General features: G+C 41.3%; 1 protein-coding gene across 16 annotated transcripts in view; it reads left to right on the forward strand.

Moving 5' to 3' along the window:
• USP54 (ubiquitin specific peptidase 54) overlaps positions 1–14,824 on the forward strand; it is a 135,478-nt gene extending 120,654 nt beyond the window's left edge. For 12 of the 16 annotated variants that reach the window (XM_076010149.1, XM_076010151.1, XM_076010153.1 and 9 more), the window contains 5 exons: positions 481–1,868; positions 7,839–7,957; positions 8,277–8,417; positions 12,110–12,296; positions 13,480–14,824. In XM_076010149.1, coding sequence (XP_075866264.1) covers positions 481–1,868; positions 7,839–7,957; positions 8,277–8,417; positions 12,110–12,296; positions 13,480–14,039 — 2,395 coding nt within the window. In that variant the 3' untranslated portion in view covers positions 14,040–14,824. Of the gene's footprint in view, positions 1–480; positions 1,869–7,838; positions 7,979–8,276; positions 8,418–12,109; positions 12,297–13,479 lie in introns of all 16 variants that reach the window. The other 4 variants (XM_076010158.1, XM_076010160.1, XM_076010164.1 and 1 more) reach the window with 2 other exon arrangements.
• Positions 14,825–16,254: the final 1,430 nt, after the last annotated feature.

The raw sequence follows: 16,254 nt of genomic DNA on the forward strand, positions 1-16,254 counted from the left end.
CTGGGTTCCTTTAGCAGGGGTGCCTCTCAGGACTCCAGGTAGGACTTTTCTCCCTGTATAGCATCCTGAATTTTTGCTGTTTGGTGTGAGTAATATTCTGGTTTTGCTTACCTTCCATGTCATCTGTATGTGGGACTAGCAATTTTTGTTTCATAATTTGCAAATAGGTCATGATTGGAATGGGACTTCACAAATAGGGAAGAATATTGGCAAGGGCTCCACTTAATATTATTGTGTGCAACTTTGGTGAGGGCATTTAAGAAAGAGGATTAATATTACCTATTTACCTAGGTGTGAGCTGACTATGGCATTTTCTTTTGTGAACCTCTGAATTGTTGACTCTACTTGTATGTGTCTTTCTATTTATTTTCACTATTCCCTCTGTGGATAGCTAGAAATGGGAATGGAATGAACAGTTCTTTTTATAAGTGTTCCTATCAATCAAGGCAGCTTATGACTGGCTCTCTTCATTTGTTTCAGTGAACAGCCTATCCCGCTCCAAGTATTGTTAAGCCAGGAGGCCCAGCTGGAATCCTGCACAGATAGAGAGTTTGGAGCCAGTTCTTTGTTCCACTCACCTGCTTCCTGCCATGAGTCACACTCATCCCTCTTCCCAGAGTCATCTGCCCCACAGCAAAATTCCCCCAGTAGATCTGCCTCACAGCTTCTGACTTCGGTTGAGGTGGACAACACTGACCCCTCTGCATTCCATAGGCAGGGTTTACCTAAAACACCATGCAGGACTGAGAAGAATTCTCACCATGGTTGGGAGCCATTGGATGTCCCAGAGGGTAAATTGCAAGGCTATAGGGGTGACAATAGCAGCTGCTGTAAATTTCCTCCACGAGAAAGAAGAGGCATTACTCAAGAACAACTGTTCCAAGAAAAGAGGGATCCCACTGACCCATCTCTGGTGATGCCTTGGTCATGCCCAACTGGAATAGCCACCTCTGAGAGAGGAGATGAACACATCCTAGGCTGTAGTCCTTCAAATTCATCAGCTCAGCCCAGCCTTCCCCTGTACAGAGCCTGCCATCCCATCATGCCTGCTACTGCTTCATCTGAGCGTCACTCTTCTGATCCTGTGCAGAAAACTAACCACTGCCTCCAAGCCCAAAGCCTCAAAACTTCATTGACTTCAAAAGTGGATGGAGGCAGCGAGGAACCTTATAGGCCAGAATTTCCCAGCACAAAGGGGCTTGTTCGCTCTCTGGCAGAGCAATTCCAGAGGATGCAAGGTGCCTCCACGAATGATGGTACAGGTTCTAAGGACAAAAGTTTGTCAGATAGTTTAAGGAAGAACTCTTCCCTTTCTGACTATAAGCCTCCTTTCTCACAGGGTCAAGGGAAAGGCCAGTGGTCTTGGGCAAGACAGCAACCCCCTCTGGATGGTAGAGACAGACTGCCTTCCTGGGAAGAGCCTGCTGAACATCCTTCGTTTGCCATAAACTCTGGGCTACCTAATGGTGAAACTTCTAGAGGAGGAGAGTCCAGTTTGGCAGAGCCAAGTATATACCAAGGGAAGCTGTCCCAAGTGAGAGATGCTAGGCCTAAGGAGCTGGGTAGCAGTATGGACTTGGGGGCTTCCTTGCCTTTGGATTCCTGGGTGAATGTCACAAGGCTCTGTGATTTTCAGCTTAAACATGGGGCCCCTGGGCCAGGAATGAAGTCCTCTCCCCATGATTCCCATACCTGTGCAGTATATCCAGAGAGAAATCACATCCTTTTGCATCCACATTGGAACCAAGACACAGAGCAAGAGACCTCAGAATTGGAGTCTCTCTACCAGGCCAGTCTTCAGGCTTCTCAAGCTTGCTCTTCTGAATGGGGGCAGCAGGATGTGGCTTGGCACCCACTTAGCCAAACAGGTAAGAGTGCATACAGTGGTAGGGGGAGTGAGAATCATATAAAAGCTAAAAGGAGGATGACAAGATTAGAAGAAGGATGATGTTCTGTATAGATGATATCTCCAGCTTAGTAGGAGGTAGTAAAACTTCTGACTTGACTCAGAAAGCCTTCAGGACAAAGGCTAGACATTTTTCTGGCTAGAGTGGAGAATAGGGACAGAACTATCACTCATAGATCAATTCCCCCCTTCTAAAGAAAGAGACTGCTAAGTATTTGCCCATGGCTTCTCTAGTAGGCCGTGCTAGCTAAGGAATAGGTCTTTGAGGGTGACTCAGCATGAGATAGGGCAGGCTGAGCAGAAAATACATTCTTCTATGGCATAAGTAATCCCAAGATTGAACTTCCAGGTCCACCTTGCAATAGGATGTCCACACTGAACCTAATCTCCAGTGTGGTATTTCCAGATCATACTGAACCAGCAATATCAAGACCTTCCATGATCCATTCAGGAACTGCCAAGTGTAGTGTTCACAGATTTTTCAATGCCTGTAGGGTAGCCATTCACTGATTCTCCTTAAGATAATACTGAGGAGTGGAGCCTACACCTTAAGTGCACATCACAGACTTAATTCTGGAAATGATAAGAACAATGTTTGTAACTTAGATTGTTGCTTTTTTTTTTTTTTGAGATAGGATCTCATTCTATTGTTCGGGATAGAGTGCAGTAGTGTTAAAATAGCTCACTGCAACCTCAAATGCCTGGGCTCAAGTGATCCTACTGCTTCAGCCTCCTGACTAGCTAGGACTACAGATGTGCACCACAACACTCAGCTAATTTTTGTAGTTTTTGAAGAGACGGGGTCTTGCTATTTGTTTATGCTGGTCTCAAACTCCTAGCCTCGAGTGATCCTCCTGCCTCAGCCTCCCAAAGTGCTAGGATTACAGGTGTGAGCCACTGTGCCTAGCCAGATATTGATGCTCTTAACTCCAAAGCCTCAGCTATTTTCCTGGTTCCAACACTAACTCTCAGTATTAATTTGGACAAGTCATTTAATTTCTCAGTGCCAAGTTTTTACCTGTAAAGTGAAAGAATCAGCTCAATGATTTTTGTTAAGGTACGTTCCAATTCTGAAATGGTATGTATAATTCTGTGAAATTGAACTCAGAGAACTTTTATCTTTAGCTTGGGTGTGACAATTTCCATAATGGTATAGGTTTTGAGGATCTGCATTCTAGTGTAGATTTTGCAGTAACATCTATTAAGTGGTCTTTAGCTACATGGGACAGTATAATATGGGAAGTTCCTAAAGAATGAGGAAAAGCTGGAGTCTGCCTCAATGAGCTTCCTATCTAATATAAGGGAAAAAGAATATACAAATATTAAGTGTTTTAAAGAAGAATAATAAGCATATAAAATAATATATTGCAATATTGAACTAACTAGTTGAATGTTAAACATTATTTTTAAAAACCAAAGGCCCCGGGGGGAGGGGGGGAAATGGGCATTTATTGAAACCTTAAAATCTGTACCCCCATAATATGCCGAAATAAAAAAAAAACAAAAAAAAAAAACCAAAGGCCCCTTATATTACCCAAAATAGCAACATTTTTCATTGTAGGTAATTTTGAAAATATATTATCAAAAACCATTGATAATCTCACTGTTAATATTTTCATGAGTTTACCTTTGCTTTTTTTTTTATACCTATACACTATATATTTTGTTTTGTTTTTTGCAAAAAGCAGGATCATTGCAATATAGATATACAGTTTAGTCTCATTATTTTCTTAAGTTATATCTATGAGCATTTACCATAAAAACTACCTTTAGGCTGGGCACAGTGGCTCACACCTGTAATCCTAGCACTTTGGGAGGCTAAGGCAGGAGGATCTCTTGAGGCCAGGGGTTCAAGACCAGCCTAAGCAACAGCAAGACCCCGTCTCTATAAAAAATAGAAAAAAATTAGCCAGATATGGTGGTGCATACCTGTAGTCCTAGCTACTTGGGAGGCTGAGGCAGAGGATTGCTTGATCCTAGGTGTTAGAGGTTGCAGTGAGCTATTGTGATACCACTGCGTTCTACCCCAGACAATAGATTGAGACCCTGTCTCAAAAAAATAAAACAAAATAAAAAACTACCTTTAATGATAATAGTATGCTACATATGAATGTGCCATAATTTATTTATTCAACCATTCTACTATTGTTAACTATTTAGGTTAATTCCAATTTTTTAATAATAAAGCACTGTGATGAATATCTTTTCCCTAAGTGTTTGGCCACATGTCTCTTAAGGTCCTTAGAATAAACTTTTAGAAGACTGATAACTAGTTAAAGGTTAAAAACTTTTAAAACTCTCTTGATAAATACTGGCAAATTAGCCTTGAGGAAGATTACATTTCTGAAAAATATCCAAGAGTACCTATCAACTATTTTTTTTTTTACTTAATAGTATACAAAAACTAATTTAAAGACTCCACCAAGTAAGTCAGTTAGTTCTCAAAATACTTGTCAAATCAAAGTAGTCTTTATTTTGACTAGAGTCCCTGGTTTGAAAACTTGTGTCCTTAAGAATTGATATGACATAGAATAAAGAAATGATCATGTGGAATTAATCAGGAAGTGGATGATGAAGGAAAATGGCAATTAGGTTCCATATATGAAAGAATATAATTTTGGAGGAGTTCTTTATCTTATTATAAAGCATTTATTAAGTACCAAATTACTTTTTTTTTACCTTGCTTTGTTGCCTTGGTTATAGTGCAGTGGCATCATCGTAGCTGCAGCCTCCAACTCGGAGGCTTAAACGAGCCTCCTGAGCAGCTGGGACTACAGGTGCACACCACCACAACTAACTTGCTTTTTTATTTTTTGTAGAGTCAGGGGTCTTGGTATATTGCTCAGGCTGATCTCAAACTCCTGGCCTCAAGTGATCTTCCTGCCTTAGCTGCCCAAAGTGCTAGGATTATCAGATATGAGCCATTGTGCTCACACCTTTTTTTTTTTTTTTTTTGAGACAGAGTCTCACTTTGTTGCCCAGGCTAGAGTGAGTGCCGTGGCATCAGCCTAGCTCACAGCAACCTCAAACTCCTGGGCTCAAGCAATCCTCCTGCCTCAGCCTCCCAAGTAGCTGGGACTACAGGCATGCACCACCATGCCTGGCTAATTTTTTCTATATATATATTAGTTGACCAATTAATTCATTTCTATTTATAGTAGAGACAGGGGTCTCGCTCTTGCTCAGGCTGGTTTCGAACTCCTGACCTCGAGCAATCTGCCCACCTTGGCCTCCCAGAGAGCTAGGATTACAGGCGTGAGCCACTGTGCCCAGCCAACTCACACCTTGTTTTAAAAAATTACTTTATTGATATATAATTTACATACTATGCATTTTACCTATTTAAAGTGTACAATGAGTGTATTAGAATTCAAAGTATATTGGAGTTCTTTATCCATTACCACAGTTTTAAAATGTTTTCATCACCCCAAAAAGAAACCCTGTGTCCATTAGCAGTCACTCCCCATTTCTCTCTCCTCCTCTCCCCAGCCCCAGGCAACCACTAATCTATTTTCTATCTCTATAGTTTTGCCTGTTCTGGACATTTCATATAAATGGAATCATACAGTATGTGGTCTTTTGTGACCAGATGAATTTTGACATGATCATAGTTCCTAAAGTGTTATATAAATACTGCTCTTGACCTATATTCTGGATTTCATAGTATTTTGAAGTTGGGCAGACATCATCTTATAGATACCTACTTAAAAATAAAAAAGAACTTGTTATGGAGAATTTCAAATATATTCAAAAGTAAAAAGTAAGAGTAAATGTTGTAATAACCTACTCCACTAAGTACTTATCACCAGCTTCCATGGTGATTGTCTTGACAAATTATTGATGTATAGCCAGTTTGATTTAGTTATAGCCCCCCTTTTTTTCTTCCCCATTAGATTATTTTAAAGCAAATCTCAGTATATCATTTCATCCATTAATAATTTAGAATGTATCTCTCAGAAATAAAGACTCTTTTTAAAAGGCAAAACTATATTATTATAACTAAAAAATGAACAGTATTTTCTTTCCTGTTTATTGGTTTTGGGGAAAAAATTAAAAATAAAATAAAATAATAAAAAACCAAAAAAACAATATTTATTTATTTATTTATTATTTTTTTTGAGACAGAGTCTCACTCTGTTGCCCTGGCTAGAGTGCTGTGGTGTCAGCCTAGCTCACAGCAACCTGAAACTCTTGGGCTTAAGTGATCCTCCTGCCTCAGCCTCCCGAGTAGCTGGGACTACAGGCATATGCCACCATGCTCGTCTAATTTTTTTCTATATATTTTTAGTTGTCCAGCTAATTTCTTTCTATTTTTTTAGTAGAGATGGGGTCTTGCTCTTGCTCACGCTGGTCTCGAACTCCTGAACTCAAATGATCCGCCCACCTCAGCCTCCCAGAGTACTAGGATTACAGGTGTGATTTCTTAACACAATACAATAGCTAGCCAATATTCAGTGTCGCTGGGGCGCAGTAGCTCACACCTATAATCCCAGCAATTTGAGAGGCCAAGATGGGATGATTGCTTGACACCAGGAGTTTGAGACCAGTCTGGGCAGCATAGTGAGATCTTGTCTCTACCAAAAATTTAAAAATTGGCCAGGAATGGTGGCAAATGCTTGTATGTGCCAGTTTCTTACTCAGGAGGCTGAGGCAAGAGGATCACTTGAGCCCAGGAGTTTGAGGTTACAGTGAGTTGGGCAACAGAGTGAGACCCTGTCTCGAAAAAAAAATTATTGGGCAAGAGGGTAAATATATTTTCATTTTAATGGAGATTTTCAGGTTGCATTTAGGAAGACTAACACAAGGATATATTCCTATACTTTTGGGGGAGTCTTTTAAGGAAATAAGGATTCCTAGGCTCTAATTGCAAACATTCTGATTTAGGTCTGTGGTGAGGTCTAGGAAGCTGTATTTTTAGTAGCTCCCAGATCAATCTGAGGTGGTTCTGAAACTGCATTTAAGTATCAGGAAATATTGAAAATAACTGGTCTTCATTACTTACATCAGCAATATTATGCCTATATATGCCATATATATGTGTGTATCTATACACATATATGAATCATAGTATCAAATCAAGATGTGAATTGGCTACATATGTAGCAAATATAGGTCAAGAGCATGTACATTTTCAGAATGGAAGACTTAATTAGTCAGATTGGGGACATCCCTTTGGGAGTTACATATCCCATTTAGATCAACTCTTCTCTGAACAATCTAGAAAGATTTAAAGAGGGGATAAGCATTTAGTGGGTGCTTAGAATTTAAGTGATTGAGAGAAGCTAAGTGGGGCGGGACATAAAAGACCATTACACATGTAAAATGTTTCTGAAAAGCTTCTGTTTAGAATAATAAGCAGTTACCAGTGAGATGATAAAGAGTACCATGCTGAAAATCAATAGACTTGAATTATAATCCTGGTTAAACTACTTACTACCTGTCAGATGCTGGAACTCATTTTCCTGTTATATAAAATGAGGAGGTATGATAGATGATTACTATGATCATTTCAGTTTTTAACTAGCCCAGAGATAATAGTTTACTTTGTCACTACGGATTCTCTAGAAAATCACTGTGTTAGATCATTTCCTCTGTATATATTATAAGTCTTGGGCCCAAATCTGACAGAAGCTGATTATGTTTATAAAAATGAAATGAAGCAAGATGAGAACATTCAGCTATCTGTCCACAGAGCCCTTTCTCTACAAAGTTCTTAAAGCACTGTGAGCCAAGACCCTTGTGGCCTACAGGAAACTATCCATATTCTGAAAATCTTGTTTCTAAATTTCAAGAGCATATCCTCTATTGGATTTACGGATGCATATTTTTTTATTTAATGAAACAAGAACTCCTGAGTTTGTGCTGCCAGGCTCAGGGTTTAGACTATAGAATAAGAGATGGCTTCAACTTATATTTCTTTTTTCCTCCTCAGGTTCTGCAGATGGCATGGGGAGGAGGTTGCATTCAGCCCCTGGTCTTGGTCTCTCAAAGACCCCAACAGCAGAAATGGAGCACAGTCTCCATGAAGCTAGCACAGTGCCTGCTTCTCAGGTAGCAGCCTCAGATGCTAAGGTGCTGAGCCTGGGGATTGTGTTGGGGAAGGGAGTGTAGAGAGATGTTGAGTGGGAGGGCTGATGGTAAGGCAGAGACTTGGTAATGTAGGGCCATCAGAAGAAAACAAGGTCCATGATGGGGCTTCTTTTGAGTGAGAAGAGATTGCCACATGGCTACTACCTTACAAATAACATCGAATTTGGTGTCTACTATTGAGTCTTTTCCTATTCTTTTCCATATCACTGAGGACGGGGTCTGAGGGAAGACCACAGGTCTGGTGTTATGTGTCTGCTTGTATGTGTCTGTGTGTTTGAAGGGTGCACTTTGCCGAGGCCTCAGCAGGGAGTATGGGGAGGATGAACAGTACAGTGCAGAGAACTTTCGCCGCATCTCACGCAGTCTCAGTGGCACCGTTGTCACAGAGAGGGAGGAGGCTCCAGTTTCTTCCCACAGTTTTGTAAGTAGAATCAGGGTCTGTCTATTCAGAGCATTCTCCTCCTTGCTAGGTAAAAATACAGTGCAGGTGAAGAAGCAGGGAGAAAATGAAGGTTGTAATTTGAGGGAAAGCCGTGTGCTCTCAGCAAAAATGAGGATCTGCAGCCATTATTTTATTTATACATATTCAATTGGAGCCCAGAGGAATGTTCATTTCTTGTAGCAGTTCTGAAAGGGAGTGTTATAGGATACCCTAGGGTGAGAAGAGTCATAGTAGCCTTGGGAGGAATCTGGGAAGCAAAGGCTACTGATTGGTTCAGAACCCACTGCCCTAATCAAAGGAAGAAGGGAAGAAATGGGATGGAGTATTATTTTGCTTTTTCCTCCTCACCCCACTACTCAGTACATTTTTGAGTGGTGTCCAGTGTGAATTTAATATAAAGTGAAGCATGTGCATTAGTGAGAAAAGGAAAATGATTTAAAACCCTCTCCTTGAGGCTTTTCATATGGTATTAATGCAATAATCTGTAGGAGGAAGGGACAGGAAAACCTAAGCTAGTAGAGATCAACAGACTTAAATACTATCTGTGGCTAGGTTTGTAGGTTATTGTTCCTTTTGAGAATTTCACACACTTGTCCAAGACAAGTTGAGTTTTCTTTACAGTAAAGGTCAGGATACAAAGCATCAGTGTATTAAAGCTTTTCCAAAAGGTCAGTTCAATAAAAGTATAAAAGCAAGTTTTAAATACATAGTACAAAAAATAAAAAGGTATAAAAGAATATACAGTGAAAACTAAATCTCTATCCTACTAGCCCTTCAGATCTAGTTTCCCTCCCAAGAGTCAATCATTTCTTTTTATTTTGTGTAAGTTCTTAATTCTGAACAGCCTGCCACTCTTTATTTTGGAAAAGGTGGTCTCTTCTGCCTAGCATTTGCTCTTATATACCTTCAATGCATTTAATGGCAAATTATTATTTTCCTAGGAGAGTTGGCTTCCTTTCCTCTGACCTCTATATCATGGATTAATTGATTCATTCTTTCAAACAAATGCATTTGAGCTTATGTTCTAGGTATTGTGCCAGGTGCAAGGCAGTGGTGAGTTAGATCCCTGCTTTTGTGGGCCTTACAGTCTACTGTGGAGAATAGATAAATAAACAAGCAATTATAATGCAATAAGGATTTGATGCTATGGGAGCATAATAGAAGGGACATTTAAACCAGGCTTGATGTGTCAGGGAAGGCTTCCTAGGGAAAGTAAAAAGAATATAGCAGGTAAAGGTACCTGAAGCAAATATTAACTGAATTAAAAGAAGCTCATTTGGGATGGTACAATTAGAGTGTCTGGTAAGGGGAGATGATGGAGAGTGTTGACAAGTGAGACTGAAAAGAATAAAAACAAAGGGTAGATCGTAGACCACAGAGAAACCTCACAGTAAGGAATTTGAAAGGATAGAAAGAAGTAGACAGGCTGGGTGCAATGGCTCACGCCTGTAATCCTAGCACTCTTGGAGGCTGAGGCGGGCGGATCGCTCGAGGTCAGGAGTTCGAAATCAACCTGAGCAAGAGTGAGACCCCATCTCTACTATAAATAGAAAGAAATTATTTGGCCAACTAAAAATATATCGAAAAAATTAGCTGGGCATGGTGGTACATGCCTGTAGTCCCAGCTACTCGGGAGGCTGAGGCAGAAGGATTGCTTGAGCCCAGGAGTTTGAGGTTGCTGTGAGCTGGGCTGACACCACGGCACTCTAGCCTGGGCAACAAAGTGAGACTCTGTCTAAAAAAAAAAAAAAGAGAGAAAGAGGGAAGGAAGGAAGGGAGGGAGGGAGGGACATATTGGAGAGCCAATTAGGCAGTAAACATCAATGAGACTTGGTTCCTGCCTTCCTGGATGTTGGGAGAAGAGTATAAAGGACGAGGGCCAAGTGTTATAGGTTCATAGTGATATATTTGAGAGAAGGTATGTCTTCAGTTTTGGATACATTAAGCTTGAGTGGAGATATCTGGCGGTAGGCCTTTGAATATGAGACATATGAGCTAGAAATTGAAATTTTAGAATTATAGCCCTTGAAAGGAGGAAAAGAGTATTTCCAAAAGAGGAGAAGAGCCAGGATATATCCCTGAAGAGCATCAGATTTAAGGTGGTTCTTCTTCTGAAGAACCCTAAAAGGAGACTGAGAAAAAGAGACCAGAGAGATTGAAGGGAAACAAGGGAAGTGTGATATCATGGGTACCAAAGGAAGAATGTTTCAAAAAGGAAAGAGTAATTAGCTGTTTTAGATGCTGAGAGGGCTGGTCCTTAAGTTGTATGGTAAATGCCTACTATCAGCCACTCTGTGGTAGGTGCTGAAAGCATACACTGCTGGGACAATACAAATTCTGCCCTTGAATAGCTTGCAATCTAGTAAAGGAAATTAGATACACTGGCACATAGATTATTTTATTTAATGTATTACTTACTAAGTGCCTGCATTGTTCCAGGTGCTGTTCAAGGTGCTGGGTTATGGAAATGAAAAGAAATGTATGCTCTTAGGGAAGAAAGACAATAAACAAATAAATGATATAACTCCAGACAATATTGATTATGATAAAGAAGAATAAAATAAGACAAGGGAATAAGGAGTAAAGAGGTAACAGTGGTTTTTCCTATGGCTATTTCTGATAGGGTAATGAGGGAAATTAGCTCTAAGGAAAACACTTAATCTGAGACCTCAGTGATATGAAGGTGTGAACCATGGGAAGAATATTCCTGGTAACAGAAACAGTAAGTATAACAGCTCTGAGGTAGGAATGAGTTTGGTATGTTTGAGGAACATTAAGAAAGAGTATAAAAGGTACAGAAATAATAGGAGATAAAGCAAGAAGGAGTAGCAGGGCCATATCACATAGGACCTTGTAGGCCATAGTAAGGAGGTAGATAGGTAGATCAGATTGAAGGCTGTTACAGCAGTGGTCCAGGAGAGTTTAAATATAAAACCCATAGGTAGAAATGACAGTACTTGGCAACTAATGGAATTGTGGATGGGAAGTGGGAAATCAAGGGCAATGCCAATGTATGAGTATGGGTGACTTAGGAAAATGAGGTACCAGGAAGAGGAGAATGTTGGTTCAATTTTGGATATATTATTGTTTTTGATGTTAAAGGAGATATTTCTAGGTTTTTACCATGAAATTGGATAACTAATAGACTGTAGAGCAGGATATAAGCATCAGTGAATACAAATTTGATGGGCAAAAAAGGAAGCTATGGAATGTAGCAGTGACAGGAGAGAAGATGGAGTAGAGTTCTTGATTCTACATTTAAGCATATATATTTTAGTTCCCAATACTTAAGAGAAGTATAGAATTATTTTCTCAATCTCTCAGGCTTCCTGAATTTCTCTCTCACTCTCCTTTATTTTTAAATTTCTATCACAGTCTCTCTAATTCTACTGTTAACATTAAGAAGTTTGCTAAAGACCGGATTTGCAGGTTTAGAAAGGCGAGGGATATGAGGAAGACTGGTTAAGGGAAGAGAATCTGGAGTTTGGAGTTTCATAAAGGAGCTGCCAGGGAGAGTGGCTGAGTAAATTGGGTTCCTCTCCAGAGCAAGGCACGTTTGTGCTCTAGTTCCCTCCATTTCCCTCTGCTTGCCTTACTGTGTTTACCCACCACATCCTGCTGTGTGTTAATCCTCATCTCTATGTTTTCTTTTTGTCTTGTCTCATTATAAGGATTCATCAAACGTGAGGAAAAAGCATTTGGAAACCGGGCACCGTTGTTCCAGCTCCTCTTCCCTCCCTGTCATCCATGACCCTCCTGTGTTTCTCCTTGGTCCCCAACTCTACCCTCCCCAACCACAGTTCCTGTCCCCAGATGTCCTGATGCCCAGCATGGCAGGGGAGCCCCATAGACCCCCAGGTAACTCCCTCCAATCTAATATTATATGCCAGTGTGGACCTCTAAGGATCAAATCAGTATTCCTGGGGGTGGGCGTGGGGTGTCCCAAGGTGGGGTGGTGTAAGGATATAAATTACTACTTTAAGGCAAAGCATTGATCTAGATGCATTGTGACTGAATCATTTCTTGGGCACCATGGTTCTTAGGCTAAGGGTCTAGACCAGCACCCCTAGAATCTGTCTACCTATGAGAATGAACTGCTTTAGTCATGATAAAATAAGCTTTTAAGTGACAAAGAGGAATTAATATCTAGTCTTTGGGATTCCCCAAAAAACAGAAAGTGTCACCTCTATCAGTTAGTCTTCTCCCTTTCTATGATCTGAGTCTCAGCTAAGGAGTGGTCTAGGAGGACAAGGAATGAGTGGGAGATTTGGAAAGACCGTTTTACATGGAGTACCCATGCCCAGACAATCCTGGGGAAGGTAGGCAGCATTGTTCTGTCTTTCTTCGACCCTCCACAGTAAGATGTTTTTGTTTTTCTTCTCATGAACTGAATATACAACTTAAGGCAGTGATTCTCAATGGGGAAAGGAGAAGTCCTACTGCATCTAGTAGGTAGAGGCCAGGGGTACTGCTAAACATCACACAGTGCACAGGGCAGTCCCTCCACACCCCAATAAAGAATTATCAGCTCAAGATATCAATAGTGCCAAGGTTGAATAAATGTATAGAAAAGGCATTCCATATTGGGTGTGTGGGAGGAGTGGTGTGAACAAAAGCAGAGATCTCAGAGATTGAACAAGAATGTAAGCAGAGGCAGTTTAAGGTGAAGGTAACACGTTAACAAAAGCTGAGTGAGGTTTCAGAGTGGTGGCTCCGGGAGTAGAGTCATAACAAAGGGAGTACACATTTACTATATTAGGGAGCCATTCTTGTGTGTGTAGGGAAGGATGGAGGAGGGATTATAGTGGAGTGAGGTAGAAGTATGGCAACTGTTTCATTTGCCCAGGTTGGAGGTAAGAGACTTGATTTTGATGTATATTAATATATTTTTTAAATGAAATAAAATGCTAGTTCCTTCTTTCTCTTGTGTATCTGCTCTTGGAGGAGTGGGGAGTTCAGTGGAATAGCCAGGAATGGTCCTCTGGGAAGGAGAATGGTTTTCTGAAGATACTCAGTCTTTGGATTTCTTTTCTCTCCCCAGGAACTTCGAGGAGCGTCCAGCAGTTTCTGGCTATGTGTGACAGGGGTGAAACTTCCCAAGGGGTCAAGTACACAGGAAGGACGTTGAACTACCAGAGTCTCCCCCATTGTTCCAGAACAGATGCCTCCTGGGGACCCCGGTCAGAGACCAACCAGCACAGTGGGGCCAGATTCCTGACTACTCCAGGGTGCAATCCTCAGCTAAGCCACACTGCCACACTACCAGAAAGAAGCCAGGGCCTTCGGGTTCCTCATGCTCAGTCCTGGGGCGATCTTTTCCACTTACCTTCCCACCTTCGCATTGTTCACCCTTTGTCTTCACCATCCAGCAGTCTTCACGTGCCCCTGAGGTCAGCTTGGAATTCAGGTCCTAGTCCAGGGCCCCGAACTTCTGGTCCTCGAAGAGTAGATATGCCCCCGGATGATGACTGGAGGCAAAGCATTTATGCCTCCCAATCTGGACACAGGAGGACACGGGGAGAGGGGTTTCTGTATGTTTTAGCAGATGCCCCTGGGAAAGAACAGATCAGGGCTCGAGCCCTGCAGCACAGCTGGTGGTAAGGGTCACTCCTTTCCTTTCCTGGAGCCACACCTTTCTCTAAAAAACTGTGCCTGTGGCAGAGTTGGTACCCTGCATCCCTGCCATGGTTGTACTATTCTCATCTCAACATAGAATTGGCAGTTTCTCCTAGGGCTGCTAGGAACCTCTAAAGATACCTGGCTCCTTGTGAGGGGATATTTGAAATTCCAACTTCCATTCCCCTAGCAAAAAGAAGCAGCTGCTGTTTAAGGACTTTATTTGAGCCACTTTAAAGATGTATTCATGATATTACTCTGGACACTAGCCATTCTTTAGGATCTTAAGATCACTATTTCACTATTTTATTCCTGGATGCTTTTTGCCCCCACCTCCACCTGAGCCCTCATCCTCTGTTCCCTACTATATTCCCAACTTCTACTCCTATTTTATCCACTTATCCCTATTACCTGACCCTCTATCTTCCCCATCTCCCATCCCTGGAGGGACATGTAGCCCCGTGGTCACTGTTCTGACCACATCATTCAGAACAGCCCACCCACCTGCCCAGGTATTATGGCCTGTCAGCCTTCCCTGTGCCCTCAAACCTTAGGCCTAGAATGTGGAGCTGCCAACATAACATTTGCCCTTCTGAACAGATGGAGTCAGGCATACTAACATACCCTCCTATCTTTAGCAGCAGAGCCATTACTGCCACTTGCTCATTCGCCATTGTAAACCCTCAGATTCAGCTGAACTATTTTAGGGCCAAACATACTGTTTTGTAAAGTATTTTTCATTAATAAATCTTTAAGATAGTTCTATTTAATCCCTTGTCTTTCTTCCCTTTTGTATGCTCTTGCGTTTTGGTATTGGGGTGGGAAGGCCTGGACATATATATGAAGTGGCTTTTGGCTGAGTGGAAGTGAGGAGCCAAAGAGGAATTAAAGGATATACACTCAAGGTGGGAGTCAATGAGCCCTAAAATAGAGTGCCTTTCCTTGTCATTATGGATACTAGGATGTTTCCTATCCCTTTCCTGCCAGAGGCACTCAATACTCAATATATTACACACTTCCTTCCCCCCTTCCTTAGGAAGATTTTGTGGGGATTCAAATTCCTCTTACAAATTCACTCCTGACCCATGTATTCTTGGTGCCCTCCTCTACTGTACAGATTTGTGATGTGCCTCCTATCCCTTGCTCTCTTCCCATGGCAGCCCCTCTTCTACTTTCCCCTGTGGTATAATGGTACTTCCATGCCAGAAAGATCCATTTTTACCCCTGCCTCACTCCCAAGAGTCCTTTTCCTCTAAAAGATATTTTGTGGGCTCCCTTTGTGAAAAATACCCATTGTTGGGCTTTCCTTTCTCTTTTACCTCAGCTCTCAGGATCATTGAGATTGACACAAAGAAGAGGTAGGAAGATACTCTTTGAGACCTCGGACTACTACTTACCTAATTATCACCATCCATTATGAACAGATTTTGAGCACATGTATTATTGAACAGGAGGCTGGGCAAGAATTTTTCACTCTATCCCACTTGGATCCTATATACATCAAGTTATAGATCTTCGTAGATATCCTTTTCCCTTTCCATGATTCAACATATCCCCTGGTGTCATACACTTTTCTAATAATTTCTGATAGAACAGTCAGTTCTTCCTCATGAATGTCAGTCACCTTGGGCTCTATGAAGTTTCCATAAGTCACCTGGATCCAAATTCTGTGCATGCACATAAATAAGGAACTAATTTCCAATGATCTCTTTACTCCCTTCCAAATCTATTTTCGGAATGAATCAAGAAGGAGGCTGTGTCCTTTTCAGGTGAATTCTGCAGATTCTTTGAACACCTCTTGGTGTCATTTCTTCTCTTCCCTTTACCTCTTTTGATTCTGCTTCAGCTGCTTTCTTATTTTGTGCCTTCAGACTCTTGACAATTCCAGACCCCAAACACAAGGGGCCAGAATTCTCTTTCAAACTCCATTTTAAATGGTCACTTCTCTGCTCTAGAACCTACAGTGCTTCCTCTTTGCTCCTATCTCCTGTCGACTCTTTAGTACTCAGATCTGGTAGCTAAATTGTTAAACATTTATTTCTCTGTATTAGTAGGAGATTCTAAGGTTTGATCATGTCTCCCCATTTTACTGGAAGCACCAGGAGAGCCAGTGTCGTGTTTCATTCATGACAGCAACTAGCTACACACTGCCCCCTTTCCTCAATCTTTTGTTTCTGCATGCAAAGAATTTTAACCTGAT

Source organism: Microcebus murinus, chromosome 14 (assembly GCF_040939455.1).
Source record: "Microcebus murinus isolate Inina chromosome 14, M.murinus_Inina_mat1.0, whole genome shotgun sequence".
NCBI lineage: Eukaryota > Metazoa > Chordata > Mammalia > Primates > Cheirogaleidae > Microcebus > Microcebus murinus.